The 25,784-nt window shown below is 49.2% G+C and overlaps 1 protein-coding gene across 1 annotated transcript; it reads left to right on the top strand.

The window, feature by feature from the left end:
- Positions 1-438: 438 nt before the first annotated feature.
- HTRA4 (HtrA serine peptidase 4) lies at positions 439-25,317 on the top strand. Its single transcript, XM_048482967.1, has 9 exons — positions 439-1,019; positions 2,507-2,623; positions 5,092-5,296; positions 6,435-6,629; positions 19,326-19,358; positions 20,141-20,255; positions 21,531-21,588; positions 22,864-22,959; positions 24,771-25,317. The coding sequence occupies exons 1-9, from the start codon at positions 439-441 to the stop codon at positions 24,934-24,936; spliced, it is 1,566 nt and encodes a 521-aa protein (XP_048338924.1). The 3' UTR covers positions 24,937-25,317.
- Positions 25,318-25,784: the final 467 nt, after the last annotated feature.

The following is a 25,784-nucleotide window of genomic DNA, read 5'->3' as shown; positions in this document are numbered from 1 at the left end:
TGCCCCAAACTCCTTGCAGCATGAAGGTTGGGATAATAAAACTACTGTAATAATATGGCATTTCCCGCTCAGGTTCTACATATCCCGAATGAGCTGAGTTGCTGGCGGCCTACCACCCTGATTCATGGGAAGAGAGAGAGTCCAGATTCTTTTTGAAACCCCAACTTCGAGGGCGAGGTTAGGCTTTGCTTCCATTGCAAACTTTTTCCTCCATCGATTCTTTCTCACGTCAAACCTCGCAAGGACTTGGCTGGAGTCCGCGCGCTTTGCTCGTGTGCCAGACTGCGCCTGTTGCAAGCAGCTGCTTCTGGAAACGCAGCCTCCCCCCCCCCCCCCCGCCGCCTCCCGTTTGGAGACCCAGGAGCCCGACCCTCGGGTCCCCAGAGGTGCGATCCCGGGTTCGCCATTCCCCGCCTCTTTTGGCCGCAGCCCTGCAAGATGCCCTTCATAAAAGAGGCCTCCGCCTCTGGGGTCAGAGTTGCTCCTTCGCGCCTCCGCTCGGCCTCCACGTGCGCCCCTCCGACGCCCATGGCTGCTGCAGCCCCCGCGTCCGCCCTGCTCCGCGTGCCGCCGCCGCTGGTGCTGCTGCTGCTGGCCTTCTCGGTCGGGCCGTCGGCTCCGGCACCGCCCTGCCCCGCGGCCTGCGAGCGGACGCGCTGCCCTCCGCGCTCGCCGCAAGCCTGCGCTGCCGTCGGGGGCCTTTTCCAGCCCGACCGCTGCGGCTGCTGCTGGGAGTGCGCGCCTGGAGAGGGCCAGCCGTGCGGCCCGGGCAGCCTTTGCGCGCACGGCCTCTTCTGCTCGCGGCCCTCCGGGAGCCGGCAACGGGGCACCTGCTCGTGCGCAGAGTCCCCCCTGCCCGTCTGCGGCAGCGACGGCCGCACCTACCGCAGCCTCTGCCAGCTGCGGGCGGAGAACCAGCAGAAGCGCCTGCGGGACCAGCCGGCGATCATCGCTGTGCAGAAGGGCAGCTGCGGAGAAAAAAGTGAGGCGGCGGCGGCGGTAGTGATTCTAGGGTCTCAGTAGGCGCGGAGGGGACGTGGGTTCAAATCCCCAGCCTTCCAGGAGGCTTTAAGGAAGAAGACATGTGTCCACCTCCCTCTCACATGGCTGTCATGACTCAAAACTTTAATGTATTGTTTGAAGGCCTTCATAGTTAGAAATCAACTGGTTGTTTTGGGTTTTGTGGGCTGGGTAGCTGCGGTCTGGGTCGGTTTTGCTCCAAACATTTTCCAAGCATCTATGATGAGCATCTCCAGAGGCATGTCCTGATGAGATCTGTTTCTCTCTGTGGCACAATGTGGAGCTTACATTGGAGTGCAGAGCTGATGGGCAATGTGATCCGGGGGTGGGGTTGGAGTGGTCGCAGATGCCCACCTCACCAGTTCAAGTGGCAAATGTGCTAATGGTGGGGGCAAATACATGGGCAGTCAGGAGTCCCGCAGCTCCGCGGCACCCAACCCAAGAAGCGGTTGCCATTTCCCAGCCCCATTGGTGTAGGATGATATTCCTGGGGGTATTTCAGGGGTGTTCTCAGGGGTGGACTCCGGTGGAGCCAACTTTAGTCAGCTTCCATCTGACCTTCCACCTAGGTTGTTGCCATGGGAATTGGACATATGTCCATTTAAGGCAATGGGGGAATTCTGTGGTGGCTGGGTTCTTGCCTTCCCGCACGGCCTGAACACCCTTTGGAGGCGTCACAGTAACATGGTGGTGCCATCCCCGCTGCCTGGACCTCTGGATTGGGCTCTAAATGTCATCACTGGATTTCAAACCAGGCTAGTCCACTAAATGCCACAATTGGTATTTCTAGATTTTTTAAGGCAAGGATGAGATATTTCTGACTGGAGAAATTACATGGGGTTAAAGGGTTAACACCTTGAAAACCTCAAAACAGATTGGTTCCCTCCATATTTTCTTTGAAGGCATATATGGGGATCCATATCTGAATTCCTAGTGTCTCTGGTAGTTTTACTGATAAGTCAGAAGTTGAAATGTCATGAGGTAAAAATGAGCCATGTCATATATTAAAAGTCAGCTATGCATACGAACTTCCACTCTTCTAGAATCCAGAACCTGTTTAAATGCAGTGTTTTAGTTATTTTTTATTTTATTGCTTATTTATTTATAGCCTTTCTTTTCATCCAACTCAGGGCCCCCCAGGTGACTGTGTGTGTGTGTAGAAGCAAAGTTATTAATGAATTAATTAATTAATTAATTAAACTTCTATACCGCCCTTCCCTGAAGGGCTCAGGGCGGTGTCCATCAATTATATAAAACAGTTAAAATCCATTTCACACCAATCCCAGTTAAAACCATATATAATTATAAAAGTTCGGATGGCGATTAAAATTGTTTCCCCTTCCCCATTCTTGCACCCACAGGAGGGTTACATCCTTCTAAGCCCACTAACTTTGATGGATTTAGAAGGTGTAACTCTGTTCAGGATCATGTTGGCAGTCTCTTCACCACTGTGCCGAACCAGCTCCATACTGGATGAGTGACACAGGTGCCTTTGTCTCACAGGTGCTGTGGATACTAATAGCCTGCGCTACAAGTTCAACTTCATTGCTGATGTGGTTGAGAAGATTGCTCCTGCTGTTGTGCACTTGGAACTCTTCCGCAGGTAATGAAAGGGCTGCCTTGCAGATCATGTTCTCCATTAACCAAACTTTTAACCATCCCCCTTTGCCATTTAATTCACCTTGTCCTTCTCCAATTCTCCTCTTACTTGTTCTAAAGATGCTAAGCGCCTGGAACGGTGAAGGGCAGAAATGGCCATGACAGCATCGTGGCTCTGTGTCTGCCTTAAATGCCTTCTGAACACCACAAAGAAGCAGCGGGAGGGCTGCAGTGTTCTTTTTCCTCAGGCTGGAAATTGCATTATAGCACTACAGCAGCTCCTCAGAGCACTGTAATGCACAGTGGCCTCAGGAAAGCTCTTCTCAAGGGAGAAGAGGTCAGCAGAGGGATGATGATGAAGAAGAGCTGGATTTATATTCTGCCCCCTTTCTCTCCTGTAAGGAGACCCAAAGGGGCTTACAAACTCCTTTCCCTTCTCCTCTCACAACAAATACCCTGTGAGGTGGGTTGGGCTGAGAGAGTTCCAAAGAACTGTGACTAGCCCAAGGTTACCCAGCTGGCATATTTTGGAGTGCATAAGCTAATCTAGCTCACCAGAGAAGCCTCCACAGCTCGAGGCAGAGAGGGGAATCAAACGCGGTTCTCCAGATTAGAGTGCACCTGCTACCACATGACTCATTTCAATCTCTCTAAGAAGCAGCAAAGTAGAAATTTAAAACAGGAAAACTTATTTGAGAAGTATCCCCCATTAAAAGATATCTTCATCACTTAATTGTGTGGATTTTAAGCAACTAATAGATGACATAGATCTGCATTTGAATGTAATTGACATAGATGTAATTGACATAGATCTGTATTTGAATAAAACAAAAAAAATGAACTAGAATGCATACACTGCCTTTAGGTGGCAGCATCTATGTACGGCAGCACACAGAATTTCAGAAGAGGCCTCCTGTGTGAGAGAGAAAGGATAGTTGTGGAAACACTTCCTCCTGCCCCCACCCTTGATTTCTGTCAGTCTCTCAGGCTGCCTGCTTTTTAAAACACCACCTGTATGCTCATCTGTACATCACGTTTCTCAATTTTCTTGAAGCAAGCATTTTAAAAACTGCTCTGGAAGTTGAAAGAGAGGTTATGGCTGATGTCATAGGAATGTCAGCAATATCTTTACCTGTTCAAGATTGAAAGAAAAGCTGCAGTTTGGTGGTACTCTCTGTTGAACAAGACCTGGGCCTTGTGGTACCTGGTTCAGTTCCACAGAACCTGTATGGCAGAGGTGTTCCAACAATAAATTGAGTGTAGTGTGCAGACAAGCAATGATCAGAACAAAGTCACTATGCCCAGGCTACAATAAGCAAAGGCTTGCTAACAAACTTGCAAATTTATTCTAACAGTTTATAGAAATGAAATGAAATGGTCAAAGTCCTGACAGCATCTTAGCCCAGCTGGAAGGGACACATCAGTGACATTGGTTCTAGCATTTTATGGCATGTAATATGATAGTGATCCCAGAATGTTATGGGCAAGGCTGAATTACATCGCTGATGAAGTGAACAAAATTTCCACAAAACAGGTGTACAATGGGGAACTTGTTTGCATAATGGACTGTCTGAACCTTTTTTGCTATTTATTTCTTATTTATTTATTTATTTATTTCTTAAACTTTTACACCGCCCCATCCCCGAAGGGCTCTGTTGGTGGGAAAAAAATTTGCACAATAATGGTGTGAGAGTAACATTTTGGCAGCAGATTCTCACATAGGACTTTGATGCTTGTGTTTCATTTCTATTAATTGTTAGAATAAATTTACATGTTTGTGAGGCAGAGATAACCAGGTTTATGATTGAGGGCAGAGACAGTTTTACAGCAGATGACCTTCCTTTCTGTTCTGTTCCATTCTCCCTTTTCCCCTTATTTTCTTTTCCCTTTTCTCTCCCTGCTAGATTAGGTTGATAGACTAGTCAGGTATGGCCAATCATGGCGCTCCAGATGTTCATGGACTACAATTCCCATTAGCCCCCACCAGCATGGCCAAACATCTGGAGCGCCATAGGTTGGCCACCCCCTGGACTAGATTCTTTCCTCATGTTTTATAGGTCTTCTGCTATTACACTATAGGACCAATATCACTATATTAATCTGGCCTAATGAGGATATCATTATTAGGGTGCCATTTTAATTAATTTGAAATTATTTATAGTAATATATATGTTATATGATTGTTCTTAATGTATTAATTATTGTATTATGATTCTTTGTTAGCCACCCTGAGCCCAGCTTGCACCAGGAAAGGGCAGGGTAGAAACCGAATAAAATAAAATTTGAAAATTCTGTCCTCCCCCCACCCTTTAATCTCACTCAAAAGTGGATAAAGACACATTTGGACTCTAGCAAATTGCTTCCAAACTGCCCTTGTTCCCATACAAATATTATCTTCTTCTCTACTTGTAAGAGACTGACTTAAATGATAAAGTTGTTGGTGGAAAAAAAATGTCTGTAATCCTGGGGCAGGTTGCCTTACTCGAACAAAGAGGTCCTGGTGTCCAGTGGTTCGGGCTTCATTGTGTCCGAGGATGGTCTGATCCTCACCAATGCTCATGTTCTCACTAACAAGCAGAGGATCCAAGTGGAGCTCAAGAGTGGTCATCAGTTCGATGCCAAAGTCAAAGAAATTGACCACAAGCTGGACATTGCCCTGATCAAGATAAACACCAATGTGAGTACAACCTTCCTTTCTAGAAGGGCATGTTGGAGCGCTAGAGGCACAAATGGTCTTGGTGTAGTGGTTAAGAGCAGGTGGATTCTAATCTGGAGAACCGGGTTTGATTCCCCACTCCTCTATCTGAGTTGTAGAGGCTTATCTGGTGAACCAGATGTGTTTATGCACTCCTTAATTCCTGCTGGGTGACCTTGGGATAGTCACAGTTCTTTGGAACTCTCTCAGCTTCACCTACCTCACAAGGTGTCTGTTGTGGGGAAAGGAAGGGAAAGGAGCTTGTAAGCCACCTTGAGTCTCCTTAGAGGAGAGAAAGATGGGGTATAAATCCAAACTCTTCTTCTTCTTTTTGCTGACATAGTTAGAGTGGCAAAATTTCACCCACAAGATTTGGGCTACTAAGCTGCAGGCTAGGCACGAACAATGATGGCCTGATGTTTAAACCCAGAGTTTCTCCAACTCATTATTTGTCAAGAAATGAGAGAAGGGTGGGGGGAATCTTGGGGATTTTTTTAGAACCTTGGAGGAATTTTCAGCAATGTTGTTGTTCCATAGATCCCCATCACTTAGGAGGAAAGAATGGATATCTTGAGATCACTTGCCTTGGTCTGTGTAGGGGTCCTTTTATGTCTGAATCTTGGATTTCCAGTCAGAACCAGACTTTTTAGAATTTCAGCAGCAGAATCCACATCTGTTTGATGACAGTTTGAGGAGAACATGTTGGGAAAGAAGAGGAAAGTACCATTATGGTTCTGAAAAGATATAGCAGTAATTGTCGGGGGGAGGGAGCAGAATCAAACAACTAGAAAGTCCTGTCTAGTCTGATAGGGACTTGCAGAGTAGCAGCTCCAGGCTTTGTGGGAAATTGCCTATCTTAAAACATTTTATATTTGACCAAATATTTTGCCTTTAGGGTCAAGATGTCTTGGGTTGACCATGTCCTGTGGCTCCAAATATCTCATGCCTGGAGTTTAGTCACTATCAAATACAGCCATATTTTTTTGCTAGCTTATAAGAGTCAAGTTTTATTCTGTTTCAGACAGGCTAAAGTTGAATTGTCCGCTCACCTGGAGGAAATTCTGCATTGCCACAGGAGACGAGGCATATTTACAAGCTTAGTGTTTCCATTATTATGTAGATGGTTCTCCCAGTTCTCCTGTTGGGCAGGTCCTCTGACCTTCGGCCTGGGGAATTCGTGGTGGCTCTGGGCAGTCCTTTCTCCTTGCAAAACACTGTGACAACTGGAATTGTCAGCAGCACTCAGAGAGATGGCAGAGAGCTTGGGCTGAAGGACTCCGATATGGAATACATCCAGACAGACGCCATTATCAATGTAAGAGACTCCTCTGCAGATCTTCCCTGAACATCAGATAGTAGCCCTGCTACCATGCGTGGTAAAGATTTGGTTTTCCGCAGTTCTTTCAACCTCACGGTGAGACTCTGTTCCCTAAAAAAGCATGAGCAGCTGCTCTTTCCCATCTGATTTTATTACCATCAAGCTCAACTCTCTGCATGGCTTTAGCAGGGATGGAGGGGAGGGTCTTCTACATACCAGCTCTAAGGAAATAAAAGAATATGAAAAACAGGTGAATGACCAAAGATAACTTTGAGCTCCATAGGGTGTAAATTCAGTACTCCTATGCACCAGCGTCACATGATGTGATAGATAGATATTTATTACGGCCTTTTGGCCAGCCAAGATCACATGATGTGAAATGGGAGACTTACCCATCCACACATATGTTCCCATGAGTACATTGGAGTATATGAGGGGCTGTGAATGGGAGCGAATGCCTGCATCAAACAAAGGTGATCTTTCGTCGTTGCTGTGAACAATCTTAGAATGCCATGAGGTCTCTAATTAAATAACCGTGTGCTGTCAAATCACAGCTGACTCGTGGCAACCCTAAAGCAATGTGGTTTTCAAGGCAAGAGATGAGCAGAGGTGGTTTGTCATTGCCTTCCTCTGCATTGCAACCCAAGTCTTCTATGGTGATGCCTCATTCATGTAGTAACCATAGAGAACCCTTCTCATCTTCCGAGCTCTGATGAGATCAGGGTAGGCTGGTGTTGTCGACCCGCATGATTAGCGTGAGAACGAACGAGCCGGAGATAACATCTGAGGTGGAGATAAAAGTCGCCAACAGCAGGAGGCGAGGAGGAGTCCGTGTTCCTTGAAGTCTCCGTCTACCCGGTTCCTGGCACCTTTTGTGTTATCCTATTAGAGCGTGTGGGAGAGGGACGGGGAGTTCGAGGAGAAGCCGGAGACCGGGGAGATCATCATGTGATACATGATCTCATCACAGCTACGTCGCCGGAGAGGAAGCGTAAGCGTCTGAGCCTAATCACCTGGGGGCAGACCATTGTCCCTAAGCCGGTGATCAGGCCAGGCAGTTCATGACCCGTGACTCATGGGGGGATGAGGAAGTGGGGGGGTATGATGCGACCAACAAGGCACGATAGGTCCGTTGGCGTCCCCAACGTTCTACCCGCGGTGCTGCTGGGTCCAGCAGTGCGATACCCACATCTCCTCGCTTTTACATTTTAGAAGGGGCAGCAGCTAAAGAGGCGATTTAAAGGGGCCGCTTGTCTCCCTCGCCCGTCTGGTCAAAACGACCGGAGCTGCTTGTGTAACATTAGAACTTGGTTTCTTGAGCGGTAAAGGGAAATTCGAGGGAGCTTCTTACATAGGTTACGGGCAATATTAGACATGCATTGGAGCGAAACAAAGATCCGATAGCGAGGCATACGTTAGAAGCTTAATGCAGAGCTGTACAATAGCACTCAACCAATCCTCCGGCAGCCATCTCAGAGGGCTACGACCACCAATAAGGGCAAAACATCATACTTCCAGATTAGATACAACTTCCAGCAATTCGGCGCACTTTCATATGAAATCAAGTGGGAATTATCAAGAGAGATTAAAGCAACATATATCGCGTGCATTCTCACAACCTTGGTGAGTGCAACAACAATAAGAAGTAATCAATAAGCGTACGATTATCTGGAGATTAAACTGACGAAGTTCCACACCTGCTGCTTTCGAGGCGGGGCATCCAGAAGGCGGATTGGAGGTAAGTTGATGAACTATGAGAACACAAAGGCCAGGAAGCGACCGATAGTGAATGTAGTGTTGCATAAGGAAACAGAGTCGGGGACCCCACAAGAGGTCGCAAAGGCTGCGCTCATATGGCGACGAGCATTTCGCATCGGCAAAAGGGGGGGGGGTCGAGAGAAGCGGGGCGACACCCGGTGCTTGGAGCTCCGAGGTGAAACTGATGCAAAACAATGGTGAGACGGCAGTATTGAAATTACGGCAGGCAGATAGGCGGGAATGCGGCAACAGCGAACTCTACGATAACTTCACTAAAGTAAGGCATACCGCAGTAACTTCAATAATCAATTCGGATTATGACGGTCATGAAGTACACTTGGAAGTCGGCTCCAATGGGCTTAAAGAGTGCAAGCTGTCGAACATTGCGTTGGCAACCATATATACAAGACATGCATGTTTGTAGATAGGCGACATCATATATAAATGAAAACAATAATCATAATAAACAGTACATAGACTAGATGTAATGAAGGAAGGCAACCCGTGGTTGCATAATTGTCAATGGCTGGCTTGCTGTTTGACTACCAAAGCTACAGAAGCGATAAGTTAGGAACCATATGGGTTTCTCTCAAAAGGCGTAGGGAGAACTACTGATAGTCTTTAACATTGCAGGTTCAGTGACTCCGCGAGAACAAGGTTGTCGAAGAAACGTGTTCCGACAATTATTCAAGCGGCTGAAAACAGCGGAAGTTCCAAGAGGTTGGCTCATCAGGAATGTTCCTGGCTGCAATTCAAGAAGTTTCAGCCGGGAGGCGGCAGAAGAGGAGAATGGCTGACTGTAGATGAGGAGCAGCAGCATGGCGACATCAACCTCTGAGCCACAGCTGGCCCAGAGCTGCCGTTCCCCCCCCCAGGGGGGTGGCCCCAGCCGGGGGCTGTGATCACTTTAATGGAAGAATAAGGTGTGCTGGCTCCAGAGAAGTCCCTCCCATCTCGGCCCAGGCTGGGAAGGCATGTCGGGCCCACTCGACAGAGGCCTGACTGGGTTGGATCACTCAGGGAGGCCAGCTCCCATTCGAGGGATAAGGGCTGGCCTGGCATGAGTGGTCCGAGGTCACGGGGACCTGTAGGAAGAGGGGACTGAAACACACCCCTTTTTTCCCAGGTTACGGGGAGGGGCCGGAGTCCCTCCAGGCTCCAGTTTTAGAAGCGGATGGCAGGAGATTGGGATCGGTTGAGTGTTTGATTTGGTATAAGAAGGAAGAAGGCTTGTTTGCAACTGTGAAGGTTGCTTTAATGCAATCCTCCTGGGGGCAGCCTACTCGCATCTTTCTTTAAGTTGTTTGACGGGGAGGGCAGGAGGTAAGCGGCCCTGGGTGGGAGGCAGCTTCGAGAAGCGTCATCAGAGGTCGCGTCAAAGGCGAAGGGTCGAACCTCTCGAGGGAGGGAACTTGGCCGGTCCACAGGGAGAGTTGTGGGTATGCATGCTTAATCAGCAGCACACAGGGCTTTGGAAACTTTTGGGGAGATGGGAATCCGAGGAGAATGAAAGCAATCAGCAGGCAGTGGGAGGCAAATTCCCTACATACACAAAGGAAAAAAAAAAAGAGGGGGGTTCACTTTGCAAGGGAGTTGTACTTACGTGACCTTGGTGGCTAATGCAGGAAACTGGATGGTGCTAAAATTTTTTTGACCCGAGGGTATCTTTTGAAGATGCAGCCCGCCCATGAAACCACTTTCGGATAAACATCTTAAGTGATGATAGTGCTATAATGCCATCACCACTAGCTAACGGGGTTTGGTATTAGGGGCATAATGGTGTAGCCTTTTTTAAACTGGGGCCACTGTCACTGACGGTGCCTGCGGTATCAGGACCGGGGCCGGTGGGTAATCCAGGGAACCCGGTCAGCCAGGTGGCCCTCCACGCCTACAGTCGAAAAAACAGAAAGAGAAAGGAGGGAGGAAACAGTTTCCTTACCGGAGATAGAGAGTGAACTGCACAAGTCACAGTTGGGATCAGCTGATCTGTGAAGTAGCCTTGCACCATGTGAGGCCAAAGTGGTTTGGGCTGACTCATGGGGTCCCTTCCCCAGAAGATTGGCGTGGATGTCACTAAGAGCGATGGGGGGCGGAGGCTGTGAGCACTGCAAAACGAACCCTGGGCGCTGTTGACGTGGCGAGGCTGGGATGCTCCGTCTTCGTGGTTTATGTCCCCACAGAATTGTGCGGGCAAGCCTGGGTCGGCCACTGGGTCCGGAGCCCTTTCGACTGCTCTGATGGCCCGGTAACATCCAGCGGTGTCCCACCAGGCCCCTTGAACCCACATCCGCTTCTGTATGGCTGAGCTCAAAATCTCCAGGTAGGCCGAGAACTCCCGATAAGCGTCTCCGCTGCTCGCGACGGTGGTGCGGCTCGCCATGGTGTTGGCTGCTGGGGCACCGTAGCCTTTATTGGGTTACGGCAGCAGGGCGAGCGCGTAGGGGCAGAATCAGCTGGCGCCCGGCTGGCTCCGGCAGGCAGCTCCCTAAAGGATGTCTGTCCCAAGACCTGGAGATGGATGGGTCCTTGGCCCAGTGGCGTGGAGTCGATCACTCCGGGGGCGATGAACGAAGATCCCTGTTCAGCGGCGAGGCGCTGGCAACACTAGCGAAATTGTCCCAGTAGGGATGGGCACAAAATCATACTTGGGTTGGGGCGACAGAAGAACCTCGTGGGGGGGAACTTTAAGGAGGGAATGGAGGCAGGAGTGCATGCGGCGAGATGCCACGAGAAGGGGTGGTTTGGCAGGGGCCTTGGCGTTTGGGTCTGCTCTGGCCTACTCCCCTCCTTGGTCCCTGAGCTGGGGAAGCCGGGCAGGAGAGTTTCCAAGCCCGAGCAGTCGTTTCTCCAGTGGAAACTGCTGCAACAGCGTGGGCACCCGGATGTAGGTGGCCCTTCTCACTCACTGGAGGGAGGACCCCTCCTCCACTCGGGGTTGTAGGCCCCCGCACGGACTGCCTACACTCCCTTAGGAAGTGTCGGGTCTGCAGGGGTTAAAGCAGTTGCATGCTGAGGGCTGCACTTCCGCCCGGTGGAAGTGCTGCGGCGAGGAAAGGCTAACCTGGTGGGCGGGAGGACCCGATGTCCTAGCGAAGTACCTTAAGCATGTCGGCCAGTTCAGGATTTTTTACTTGAGCCGGTGATAAGCCCTGCGGCACTCCGTGAGGCGTTCTCTTTAGGCATGAGAGCTCCGTTTGGGCCTCCCTGCAGCTATCTACCTGCCTCTTGGCCTCCTGGAGCCTGTTCACAAACTTCGGCATAGAGCTCTTAGGGGTTTTGCGGATGGAGAAAACTCTGGGTTAACAGCTGGCGTTGGGGACCTATAACAAATGCCCATAAAGGCGCTTCGAAGCTGACCGTGAGAGGTGGCCTCAGAGCAGGACAATCTGATACGTTGGGGTTGGCAAAAGCATCCCGAAGCCATTAAAGCTGCTTGGCGGCGGTGTAGAAGCGCCGCCGGAGGAGTGGCTTTTACTCTGTTGGCGAAGCTTACTGCTGGTAGGAACTCACTTTCCCAGACCACAAATTGTGCGGGGCTCCAGGACGCCGCGAAAGGTGAGTCTTCCGTCGTCTGGAACCATTAAGGTGGTTCCTTGCAATGGCCTTCCTCCAGCACATGCCCACTCGCGTGGGGACTGAAGTGACTCCTACGTCCCGCATTTAACTGGGGAGCTCCGGTGGAGATGTTACCAGCTTAAAAGGGGCGGTACTTTTCACCGACAACCAGCGTAATGGCGCCCACCTTCCCCCTCGGTATCTGTAGAAGTGGGCCGAGGGGCACAATGCAAAATCCTCGAAGCATCGTGCTTCGTCAGGGTTTCTTTCTTCTGCAGATAGGTAGCTAAGCTCGTTCTGCGGGTGCAAAACCGCGCCGATACGATGGCAGCTAATGAGGAGTGCAATTACAGTGGCCCCGGAAAATGAAAGCCCGAGGACGCAGGGGAGAGCTGGCTGAAGATTTGGAGATAGGTGAAGGAAGCGAGGGGGGCAAGGAAGGAGGACAGGCGTCCAATTTAGTGGATAGTGAATAAGCCGGTTGAAAGTGAAGGTGAAAGATCGGCGAAGAAGGCCCTACAGCAAAGGGAGCCATAAGGTCCTACTGGCTGGTGGCGACAAAACATTGACTCTCCGCGTCGGTAGCAACATCGTACGGCAGCGAGCTCTAATGCCCGAAGATGCGCCCGATGTTTTCCCGGTCGCAAAGATTCAATGTCCCCCCCCCCCTCTGGGTACCATGGACACTGAGCTTCAATCTCCTCAACCAATTTCGCGCGCTCCCTTCTCACTACGAGGGGACCCTGCCGCGCATTTGCGTTGGCAGCTTTCGAGGATTCAGATCAGCGTGGCTTGTCATAAGCCGCTGCAACTACCCAGCTCCACTCCACCGGTGTTCCGTCGGACGTCCGAAGAGTGGCGATGGCATTACTCCTGAATCGCCCGATCAGAGGACGAAGCGATACGAAAGCGGTGGTCCCTGGATGCTCCGATCCAGCCGGACTTAAGGTATCGCTGACCCCTTCCCAGGCGACGGTGAGCAGGGTGGAGGGTTGAGGATTCCGGTTCGGCACGCAACGTTATTAGAACGCAGCGGTCAAGCGTAAAACGAGCGAAGGCCAGACCGAGATAACATCTGGTGGAGATGCGCCAGCTTGGCGGAGGGGCACGGAGGTCCACGTGTTCCCCTACTTGGCGGTCTCCGTCTGCCGGTTCACAGCACCTTTTATTGTTATCCTATTTGGGAGTATGGGAGAGGGAGGACCGGGGAGTTCGGAGGAAGGCGAGGGAAAGTCGGGGAGATCATCATGTGATACATGATCTCATCTGGGCCTACGTCTTGCGGAGGAGGCGTGGCGTCTGAGCCTAATCCTCACCTGGGGGGCAAGACCAAATTGTCCCTAAGCGCCGGTGATTGAGGCAGCCTGATTCGCGACCGCGACTCAGCATGGGGGGATGAGAGTGGGGAGTCTTGAATCAAACCAACAAGGAGCCGTGGAGTCCGTTGGCGTCCCTAACGTTCTACCGGTGCTGCTGGGTCAGCAGATGCATTACTACAGGCTGGTGTTGTCGACCCGCCCGGTCAGCGTAAGAGCGGGCGAGGCGGAGATAACATCTGGTGGAGATAAAAGCCCGGCAGCGGGGAGACGAGGAGGAGTCCGTGTTCCTAGCGAGTCTCCGTCTGCGGTTCTGGCACCTTTTGTGTTATCTATTAGAGCGTGTGGGAGAGGACGGGGAGTTCAGGCGGAGTCGGGGAGATCATCATGTGATGCATGATCTCATCTGGCTACGTCTTGAAGGCGTAAGCGTCTGAGCCTAATGCTGGGTACACAAAGGCGTTCCGGTGACATTCATGACCCGTGACTCATAGGGGATGAAAGTGGGAAGTGCGATGCGACCAGCAAGGCACGTAAAATCGTTAAGCGTCCCCAGCGTTCTACCCGCGGTGCTGCTGGGTCCAGCAGTGCATTACTACATCTCCTCCTTTTACATTTTAGAAGGGGCCAGCTAAAGAGGCGATTAAAGGGGCTGTCTCCTCCGCCCGTCTGGTCAAGCTGACCGGGGCTGCTTGTAACATTAGAACTGGTTTCTTGAGGAGTAAAGGGAAATTCAGGGAGCTTCTTACATAGGTTACAGGCAATATTAGACATACATTGGAGCGAAACAAGATCGATAACGAGGCATACAATTAGAAGCAATGCAGAGCTGTACAATAGCACTCAACCATCCTCCGGCAGCCAGCTCAGAGGCTACGACCACCAATGAGGCAAAACATCATACTTCCAGATTAGATACAACTTCCAGCAATTGGCGCTTTCATATGAAATCAATTGGGAATTATCAGAGATTAAACAACATATATCCGTACATTCTCACAACCTTGGTGATGCAACAGCAATAAGAAGTAATCAATAAGCGTACGATTATCTAAAGATTAAACAGCGAAGTTCCTGCTGCTTTCGAGCCAGGGCATCCAGAAGCCCGATTGGAGTAAGTTGATAGACCGCGGGTACAGGCAAGAGCGGCCGATAGTCTTAGTGTTACATAAGGAAACAGAGTCGGGGACTCCACGAAGTCGCAAAGGCTGCTCTCATATGGCTAAGAGCATTTCGCATCGACAAAGGGTCGAGGAAGGCGGGCGGCACGGTGCTTGGGCTCGAGGTGAAGCCTGATGCAAAACAATGGTGAGACGGCAGTAGAAGTCCGGCAGGCAGATAGGCGGGAATGCAACAACAGCGAATACGATAACTTCACAAAATTAAGGCGTACCGCAGTAGCCAATGATCAATTCCGGTCATGATGCTCAACAATTCCCTTGGAAGTCGGCTCAATGGGCATAAAGGGGCAAGGCATCAGACATTGCGTTGGCAACAATATATACAAGACATGCATGTTTGTAGATAGGCGACATCATATATAAATGAAAGCAATAATCATAGCTAAGCAGTACATAGGCTAGATGTAAAGAAGGAAGGCAACCGTGGTTATAATTGTCAATGCATGGCTCTGTTTGACTACCAAGCTACAAGCGATGGCGTTAGAGTCCATGGGTTTCTCTCAAAAGGCGTAGGGAGAGCTACTGATAGTCTTTAGCATTGCAGGTTCAGTGACTCACGAGCAAGGTTATCGAAGAAAGTGTTCCGACAATTATTCAAGCGGCTGAAAACAGCGGAAGTTCAAAGGGTTAATCTATCAGGAATGTTCCTGGCTGCAATTCCAAGTTTCAGCCAGGAGGCGGCGAAAGGGAGAATGGCGGACTGTAGATGAGGCAGCAGCATGGCGGCATCAGCCTCTGAGCCACAGCTGGCCCAGGCTGCGTTCCCCAGGGGGGTGGCCCCAGCCCGAGGCTGTGATCCTTTAATGGAAGAATAAGGTGTGCTGGCTCCAGAGATCCCTCCCATCGGCCCAGGCTGGGAAGACATCCCGGGCCCTCTCGACAGAGGCCCGGCGGGTTGGATCACTCAGGGAGGCCAGCTCCCATTTCCGGGATGGGGGGGCTGGCCTGGCATGAGTGAATCCGAATACACAGGGACCTGTAGGAAGGGACTGAAACACACCCCTTTCCCAGGTTACGGGGGGGGGCCGGAGTCCCGCCAGGCTCCAGTTTTAGAAGCGGATGGCGGGAGGTGGGGTCAGTTGAGTGTTTAAATTTAGTATAAGAAGGAAGAAGGCTTGTTTGCAGCCTGTGAGGTTGCGCAATGCAATCCTCCTGGGGGCAGCCTACTCGCATCTTTCTTTAGTTGTTTGACAGGGAGGGCAGGAGGTAAGCGTCCCTGGTGAAATAGCTTCGAGAAGCGTCATCAGAAGTGCGTCAAAGGCGAGGTCAACCTCTCGAGGGAGGGAGCAGGCGAGTCCTGGGAGAGTTGTGGTATGCATGCTTAATCAGCAGCACAAAGGGCTTTGGAAACTTTTGGGGAGATGGGCATCCGAGGGAATGAAGCAATCAGGCAATTAGAGGCAAATTCCTGCGCACACAAAGGAAAAAAAAAGAGGGGGGGTTCACTTTGCAAGGGAGTTGTACTTACGTGACCTTGGTGGCTAATGCGGGAAGCTGGATGGTGCTAAAATTTTGACGGAGTATTTATCTTTGGGAGATGCAGCCCGCCCGAAACCACTCGGCCAAGCATCTTAAGTGATGATAGTGCTATAATGCCATCACCACTAACTAAGCGGGTTGGGTATTAGGGGCATAATGGTGGCCTTTTTAAACTGGGGCCTGTCACAGCAGTGCTGCGGTATCAGGACGGGCCCAGATTTTAATCCAGGGAGGCCAGTCAGCCAATTGGCCTCCACGCCTCTATTCGAAAAAACAGAAAGAGAAAGGAGGGAGGAAACGGTTTCCTTACCGGAGATAGAGAGTGAACTGCAGAAGTCACAGTTGGGATCAATGATCTGTGATGGCGCCTTACCCATCCCAGACCAAAGTCGTTTGACCTGACTCATGAGTCCCTTCCCCAGAATTGGCGTGGATGTCACAAAGACGATGGGGCGGACTGTGACTGCCTTTCGAGCCCTGGGCGCTGTTGACGTGGCGGGCCGGATGCTCCGTCTTCGCGGTTTATCTCCCCACTGAATTAATGCGGGCAAGCCTCGGTCGGCGTACTGGTCCGGAGCCCTTTCGGCTGCTCTGATAGCCCGGTAACATCGGCGTGTCCACCAGGCGCGAACTATCCGCTTCTGTAAAGCTGAGCTCAAAATTTGTAGAGACTCCGATAAACGTCTCCACCGCTCGCGACGGTGGTGTAGGCTCGCCATACGGCTGGCTGCTGGGAAGCAGCCTTTATTGAAATTACGGCAGCAGGGCGAGCGCATGGAATCAACTGGCGCCCAGCTGGCTCCGGCAGGCAACTCAGTAAAGGATGTTTGTCCAGACCTGGAGATGGATGGGTCCTTGGCCCAGTGGCGTGGAGTCGATCACTCCGGGGAATGAACGAAGATCCCTGTTCAGCGGCAAGGCGCTGGCAGCACTAGCCCAATTGTCCCGGTAGGGATGGGCTCATCATACTGGGTTAGGCGACAAAAGAACCTCGTGGGGAACTTAAAGGAGGGAATGGGCTGGAGTGCATGCGGCGAGATGCCGCGAGAAGGGTGGTTTGGCAGGGGCCTTGGCGTTTGGGTCTGCTCTGGTACTCTCCTCCTTGGTCCTGGGCTGGGGAGGCCGGTGAGTTTCCAGCCCGAACGTCGTTTCTCCAGTGGAAGCCTTTCACAGCGTGGGCACCCGGGTCTTAGGTGGCCCTTCTCCTCCTGGGGAGGACCCTCCTCCATCGGGGTTGTAGGCCCCCGCACGGGCTGCTACACTCCCCTTGAGTGTCGGGTCTGCGCAGTTAAAGCAGTTATCCTGAGGCTGCCTTCCGCCCGTGGAAGTGCTGCGGCGAGGAGGCGCTAACGGTGGGCGGAGGACCCGATAACAACGAAGTACCAAGCATGTCGGCCAGTTCAGAAGTTTTGCCAAGGCCCGTGTCGCCCTCGGCTCCACCAGGCGTTCTCTTTAGGCATGAGAGCTCCGTTTGGGCCTCCTGCGCTATCACCTGCCTCTTGGCCTCCTGGAGCCTGTTCACAAACTTCGGCATAGGGCTCTTAGGAGTTTTGCGGATGGAGAACTCTGGGTTAACAGCGGCGTTAGGGACCTTAACAAATGCCTTATAAAGGCGCGGTAGAAGCTGACATGTAAGGGTGGCCTCAGAGCAGGACAATCTGATACGTTGGGGTTGGCAAAAGCATCCCGAAGCCGTAAAGCTGCTTGGCGGCGGTGTAGAAGCGCCGCCCGAGGAGTGGCGCTGCTCTGTTGAAGCTTACTGCTGGTAGGAACTCACTTTCCCAGACCTAAAATTGTGCAGGACTCCAGAACGCCGCGAAAGGTGAGTCTTCCGTCGTCTGGAACCATTAGGTAGTTCAGCACGGCCTTCCTCCAGCACATGCCCACTCTCCGTAGGGGCTGAAGTGACTCCTACGTCCCGCATTTAACTGCCCGAACTCCAGTGAGGATGTTATAGCTTAAAAGGGGCGGTACTTTTCGACAACCAGCGAATAAGCGCCACCTTCCCCTCAGTATCTGTAGAAGTGGGCGGGGGCACAATGCAGGAATCCTGGAAGCGCCGTCTTCGTCAGGGTTTCTTTCTTCTGCAGATCGTGGCTAAGCTCGTTCTGCGAGTTTGAAACAGCGCCATTACGATGGCGCTAATGAGGAGGGATTACAGTGGCCCGAGGAAAATGGCCCGAGGAGCAGGGGAGAGCGGCGGGGAGAGTTGGGTGGGTGAAGGGCGAGGGGGGCAAGGAGGGATGGCGAGCGTCCAATTTAGTGGATAGAAAAAATTCGGGTTGAAATTGAAGGTGAAAGATCGAAGGAGGCCCTACAGCAAAGGGGCCATAGGTCCTGCAGGCTGATGGCGACAAAACATTATCTCCGCGTCGTGCCGACATGTCCCGAAGGCTCTGTCTTGAAGAGTCGTGATGTTTCAGTCCTTAAGATTCAATGTCCCCCCTCTGGGTACCATGGACACTGAGCCAATCTCCTCAACCAATTTGAAGCTCCCTTCTATACGGGACCTGCGGCATTTAGATTGCCTTTCGAGGATTCAGATCAAAGTGGCGTCATAAGCCCTGCTTTTACCCAGCTCCACTCCACCGATGTTCAAATTCGGACCCGAAGAGTGTCGATGGCATTACTCCTGGATCGCCCGATCAGAGGACGAAGCGATACGAAAGCGGTGGTCCCTGGATGCTCCGGTCAGCGGACTTAAATTATCGCGGGCCCCAGGCGACGGTGAGCAGGGTGGAGGTTGAGGATTCGGGTTTTTGACGCAACATTTGTCGACCGCAGCGGTCAAGCGTAAGAGCGAAGGCGAAGACGGAGATAACATCTGGTGGGGAATCGCCAGCAGCCGAGGGGCAGAAGGTCCACGATTTCCTATGAGAGTCTCGTCTGCGGTTCCTGCTGCCTTGTTAATCTATTTGGGAGTGTGGGAGAGGGAGGACGGGGGAGTTCGGAGGAAGCGGGGAGGTCGGGGAGATCATCATGTGATGCATGATCTCATCTGGCTACGTGCGGAGAGGAGCGTAAGCGTCTGAGCCTAATCCTCACCTGGGGGCAAGACCATTGTCCCTGCGCCCGGTGATTGAGCCAGGCAGTTCATGACCGTGACTCAGCATGGGGGGATGAGGTGGGGAGTCTTGATCGCGACCAACAAGGAGCCGTGAAGTCGTTAGCGTCCCAACGTTCTACCACGGTGCTGCTGGGTCAGCAGTGCATTACTACAGGCTGGTCTATCAGTTTGCTGAGGCCTCTTTAAATATAAATAAAGGGCCTGCAATCTGGTTGTGGTGGGTTTTCCAGGCTGTGTGGCCTGTAATTTGTTTACAAATGTTCTGTTTCACATGAATTCTGCCAGAAGATAAGAGTTGTGGACGATGAACCTTCTTTTCAATTCTCTTCTCTTGCAGTATGGAAATTCTGGAGGGCCCTTGGTGAATTTGGTAAGACTTTTGCTGCTGCTCTTCCTTGCCACTAAATGTTCCTTTTATCACAAACTGCCATTGTTTTTAATAACGTATTCCATACTTTTGAGCATAAAAGAAAGATCTCATCTTTCTTTCTCCAAGTTCTACCAGGCTGACTTTCAAGCTCTGGAGCTCAGGCTTTGAAAGAATGATGAGTACAGAGCTTTGGTCACCTGTCCCTTGAGTGGGAAGAACACCCAGGCTATAAACCACTGTTGTAGAACCTCGTTCTTCAGCAGTTGTACCATGTCAAGGTTAAATATAACAAGGCCACAGCAGTGATGGGTAGGAGCAATGTAAAGGTCCAGATCTAAACACTGAGAAAGGTAATCTCCCCTCTGATATAGCCAGTATGTTTGGAGGGAAAACTTGTCCTCATCTAGGATATCTAATGATCAAGCAAAGAGCTTGGGCTTAAATACAGTGGTTGTGTTGGGCCATTAATCAGACAGTGTTCTACTAATACTGGGTTATACTAATACAGCTTCTGTATTTAACAAAATAGCATTGTAAGTTTTGCATTGGAATAAAGCAGAGCATTTGCCTTTATTTCTAGATATTGGTATTTTAGTCCTGTTTCTGGTTGCCATACACTTTGGTTTGGTGTCCTCCCCTCCCCATAATGTAATGGGGTTCCCCTCTTGAGTTTGGGGGAATGTTCAAATAATGTCATCCCTTGCTCCATTTCGCCAAGTTGTATCCTTACTTCTGCCTAAGTAACTCCAGTTTATTCATGGCTGTTATAACCCTCCCAATAGGATGGAGAAGTCATTGGGATGAACACATTGAAGGTGACAGCTGGCATTTCCTTCGCCATCCCTTCAGATCGAATCCGCCAGTTCCTAGAGGAGTCTCACAATCGCCAGGTGAAAGGTAAGTATAGTGGGAAAATCATTGGTAAAATGGTCTTGATTTTCTAAAGTAAAGTTCACACATGGGGCCTCAACTTATAGGTTGTACAGAGTGTGGCATGATGGGAAAGAATCATGGCCTACCATGTAAAGTTGGCCATATGAAAATAGATACTGTTCATGCCAACCAGATCTATGCAGGGGCCCTTTAACTCACCATAAAAGTTCCTGGCAGGTGAGCTGCTGGGGCTGGGAACAGGTGTAACCTCGTTGTACCGGCTACAACTCAGTGGCTACTTGCATTGGACTCAACCATGAACTCCTCCCACACTACTGCCCGAAAGTGCTGTAAGAATCTTACTCTGGTTTTTGTTGAGTTTTGGATCTATTTGCTGGGCTAGAGTTTTATTTTTGATAGTTTTTGTTTGGCAGGCAGTGTGTCATGGTTCCCCAGTTCCCACTCATATTTACAGAGTCCAGTTTCCACAGTCAAAGTTGCATTCCAAAAGTCAGCACAAAAGTTCCAACACTCACAGCGAGAAGCCCAAGGGTAAACCAGAAACCAAAGTCTGGAGATTCAGGCCGAGGCTGAGCAGATACAAAATCAGTAGCCATTCGCCCTCTTGATTCCATGCAGCTATGCCCTTTCCCATTGTTGATAAAGGCAAGGCTACTCAGAGGGCCTGTAACATTTTCCCTTAGACCTGCTCCTGCAAATAGTCCTCACTGTACATGCAAGGGGCTGTGCTGGGCTGCCAGGCACACACTTGGTCTTCTGTCCTGTAGGGCCCTGTGCTTTCCCCTCTCCTCTGTTCCCGAGGCTCTGGGAGGTGAGCAGGCTGGCATCTGGCTTTCCACAGCTAGCTCAGAACTGGAGGGCTGTGGAAGTCACTGCTCTGGTGACTGGCTGCGGGTTCATGTCTGGCCCCACAGGACCTGCTTCTCCCTGTGCCATTTCCAGTATTGGCTGTAGACAGGAGCCAGGGGTTTCAGCTGACTCTTCATCAGAGGAGTTCTCAATACCTTCTGGACCCAGCTGGTCCATGACAGTGTCATCAGCAAATTTGAACTGAATTTGGAGGGCAGAAGATAACCTATAGTTTATATACATTAAATTCTTAATTTGATGTGTAGTGGACCAACTGGGCAATGTGGACTTGATCACAGAGCTTTCTGCAGACAAACACATAGGCCTTGTTCATGCAGGATGGGTGGGAAGAGAAAGCTAGGACTCTGTGAAGCAGGCCTGTGCATTTTACTTGAGTATGTGAAAATGTGTTTGATCCTCTGTCTCTAGGGAAGACCAGACCCAAGAAAAAGTACTTGGGACTCCGCATGCTTCCTCTCACTTTCAAGTAAGTTTTCTGCTCTCTCCCTGTCCTCAGTTTCTTTCCTTCTCTGGCTAACTCTTGCTTGAAAGTTGATTTAATAAGGTTATAACCTGATAATAGCAGCCATCTTGTGACTATCTATCAAACTACGGAATTACCTCTAGGGTAATCTGGACCAGAAATGAGCAGTAATATTTTAGTCTATTAGCTAATCCAACCTGGATGCCAACTTATCAATATGTTCTTTGGTAATAGTGTTTGCTGCCTCACTTGGTCTCTTTTGTACGGATCATTTCAGTCTTATTTCAGTCTGAATCTTGGGCATGGATTCAAGGAAATGCAGTTGGTGCAAAATGTGGCAGTTTGTCTCTTACCAGGGGGAGCCTCAGAAATTACATCCCATCAGTTTTGCAGTCTTTGTAGTGGTTGCCTACTGTTTCCAAATACAAGGTGCTGGTTCTTACCTGTACAACCCTTCATGACCTGGGGCCCCATATACAGCACAGATATCCCCATGTCAGCACAGCAGCCCCTGTTGGCTACCCCCAACCCCTGTGAGGGTGCATTCCATTTTTACCAACTCATGGGCTTTCTCTGTAGCCATTCAAGCCCTCCTACTGACTTCCGTGGTCTATTCACTTGTAGAGACAGGCATCTCTTGCGCATGCTGAAGTTTCTGCTGGCAGTTAGGTCTAAGGAAACTTAATCCAGAATGAAGAATACTAATATAAAATGGAATATTCAAATGATACAATAATTTTTTTTAAAAAAAAGGAAACTTAATCCATATTTTCTCAAAAGTCAGGACAAGTTGGAAATGGATGAAATTCTCCAGTACAGATAAATTGGGTTTGGAAGAAATGTACCAGTAAGGAGATGCTTCCACCTTTAAGTGAGAGAAATGATGCTGTGCACCTTTGAAAGACTATTTGAGGAAGGGAATTGCCAGCAGATGAGCATCCTCAGAGGCCACTCAATCCCCACCCCCTTCAGGTTCCAAGACAAATGCAGGCCACATTATGTTGCAGCCTGACTGTATGTATAGCACCTTCTGCTGTCATGAGATGTCCTCTAGTGACATGTCCTCTAGTGACTAAGCATATACAACACTGCTCCTTTCCGTTCCCATTTACATTTTTTGATGGCATGGTGGAGTCTTTAGGTACAGGCTGTTTTTGACCCATGCTTTAGGAGCAGTAGATGTCCACACTTAACTACCTAGTGTGGACTTCTGTTAGCAATGCTTGGAATATCTTTGTTAAAGTAGCCTGGTTGAACTGTCCTGTTTTCTCTTCTCAGTCTTGTCCGCGAGCTGAGGCGGAGAGATAGAGATTTCCCAGACCTGAGCTCCGGGGTCTACGTCTATGAAGTGATTCAAGGAACAGCTGCTGCAAGGTAACATTATTACATAGGATGGGACAGACAGCTGAAGAAAAATAAAGGCCAGTCTTGGTTCTCTGAACATGTCTTAAATTACAGAGTGCCTGTTTCTCACTCTGGTTGCAGTATTCCCACTCTGTCACCTGTGCCGGCCCACCAAGGATCATCTTGGGTGGCTTGAATATTTTCAAACTGAGAAGAGTAGAACTGGATCACAGGGGTATTTTTCAGCTATGGATGTTCCTGGTTTTCATATCTTCTCTGCCCTGCATTAGTTTCAAGTGCTAGGAAACTAATTGAAAATTTCTGCGCTTCGTGTTTCAACCTGAAAAATAAAGACCAGTGTCTTATATTAATTTTATACAAAAGATCGCGGCTATGTCTTATTTTTAGGGGATGTCTTATTTTTCTGTGTTCTGTTCATTGGGCATGCTTTCAAACAAAAACTTTGCTATTTCTTACTTTCGGGGGATGCCTTATATTTCGCACTTCAGCAAAACCTCTACTATGTCTTATTTTCAGGGGATGTCTTATATTTGGGGAAACAGGGTAGTTTAATGAGGGATTGTACAACATGTTGGTGAGTGGCAATAAACAATGTGCATGTTTATTGCTTAGAAACGGCTGGTTTTATATAGCTCTGCCTTCCAGGCCTGTGATTCTTTACCAGTTCTTACAGAAATGTGGTGGGGAGAGAGGTGATTCCTCCATGAGCTCATACAAATACCGTAACTAATTCAGAAATGATCTGGTTGCAGAGAAGATCCCTTGTGTCCATATATACTACTTAAGAGACAGAAGAAAAGCACTGATCTTGCACATGTACCCTCTGATTTTGAACCAGCTAATTGTGACACAGCTTTTGGTTTAATCTGGGCTAATTGAAATCTTTGTAATGGATGGAAGTTATAAGTACGTGCTTGAGACTTGTAAGAGAGCCAAAGGCCAGGAAAAACAGAAGCTGCTACAAGATGGGTTTCTCAGAATATATATTTTTGTACCCACTATTGTAAGGCTTTCTTACATTAACAGCAGCAGAGCTCACTTCCAATTAAAAATGTTAGAAAAAACAACCTAGAAAAATAAGATTCACTCCCTTGAGTTTTGTGAATGGGGTTAGAGCAGCTCCTCAATTATTTCAGTACTTGGGGTCAAATGATGTAGGTTGGATCCAAAAATCTATTCCACTGCTTATAGCGATGTCTTCTGCCTCAAGGAAGGCTTCTTGTATTTGAAAATGTTTGTCTGTTTGCAGAAGGTATCTAGCCTTGGACATCTAGTTTCCTGCTTGCTAAGTTTATACAAAAACACCCACATGTTGCTTTGAAGCACATTTACTAAACTGTAGCAGCTGCTATTTATTCTTCCAGCAGAAACACTAGGAAAGAACTCCTGAGATAGCATTAGTTGCTCTCTTATGTGAATCCTGCCCTTTTCTATTGGTACTTAGCAGGATTTGTGTAATTTATCAAATCACAAATGTGGCATAACGCTTGGGGTACTTATGAAGAACCTGTAACATGAATTATCTTGCATGTGATAAATTCTGGTGAGCTTGTCATGCCAGCTTTTCCTACTGGTGGCTTCATCTCTATAAAGAAAGCAAAAAGGATGTATAAGAAGATCCTAAATCGCCTCCTAAGTTCATGGGCCCGTTGAGATCTAGCTTTATGACTTTAAAGGAACAGGCTTCTGTGCAAGTTCAGAAGCTAACCTACAAGAACTTTGATAGGTCAGCAGTCTTAACCCTTTAACCACTGTAGTGGCTGCTACTGGTAGAAACATCCTGTCCTTACTGATTTTAAAATCTCTGGTTTTGGTTGCAGTGCTGGCTTCAGAGATGGGGATGTCATCATAGCAATTAACGGAAAAACTGTTACTTCGACCAGAGATGTAATGGATGCTGTGCAGAACACCAACATCTTGGCCATAGTGGTGCGGCGAGGAAACGAAGATGCCATCTTGACAGTGACTCCAGATGAAATTGATTAAAAATTGCCCTTTTGTAGCAAAGGAAGGTGTGAAACCTTAAATTGCAACCTTTCAACAAGAGGCATGGAGGAGAAGGGATGATCCCAGGTAAAAAGTGTGCAACAAGCAAGTGCAAGGAGTTAATTTCTTTTTAAAGGCCCTTCCATCCAAGTGGGACCAAGGCAAAAAGCTACATTTCCATAACAACTATGTAGTTAGAAAGGAGATGACGTTCACTTGTCCCAATCAAGGCAAGAACTTCTGGGCAAAAATCCTACTCCACAAGGAATTATGGAGTAGTCCAACACCCATTTTATGGAGGGGTCGGGAGCAGTCAGAGGTTGAACACCGCTGAGGAAGGTGCATCAATTGCCAACAGTTGTCTGCAAGATAACAAGTACATTTAGTACAGACCTACTCAGATCACTTTCCCTCTCTGGAAGAGGTAGTATGACCCTAACAGGCTTAGTCTAGCCCATCGTCTGCTTTTGTGAATATTTCTTTCTAACCCTTTTTGCACACCCCTTCTCCAGCTGATACTTTTTGGCAGTCTGTAATAACAAATCACCAGATGGTGTTTTATAGCAGCAACTTTTATGGTATCTCAGAATCAAAGTTCAAACATTTAGACATTATTTTTTAAAAACTTTTTAAAAAACCTGCACTAGCTGAATACGTTTAGCAGAACGGGAACAGACTTTGATGCTAACACTGGCAAGTAGGTGCCCCAGTGATCTGTTATCTTGTACCTTTCCCGCACACATATGCCAGAAACTTACTTCTTGCCAACAACAAATAAGGACTAATTTATGCCTAAAACTGTTGGATTCTGCTCTTGCCAATACTGACCACATAAACATATTGGCGAG

The sequence above is a fragment of the Sphaerodactylus townsendi genome, unplaced genomic scaffold (assembly GCF_021028975.2).
Source record: "Sphaerodactylus townsendi isolate TG3544 unplaced genomic scaffold, MPM_Stown_v2.3 scaffold_32, whole genome shotgun sequence".
Taxonomy (NCBI): Eukaryota; Metazoa; Chordata; class Lepidosauria; order Squamata; family Sphaerodactylidae; genus Sphaerodactylus; species Sphaerodactylus townsendi.
This window is presented reverse-complemented; position numbering and strand designations above follow the sequence as displayed.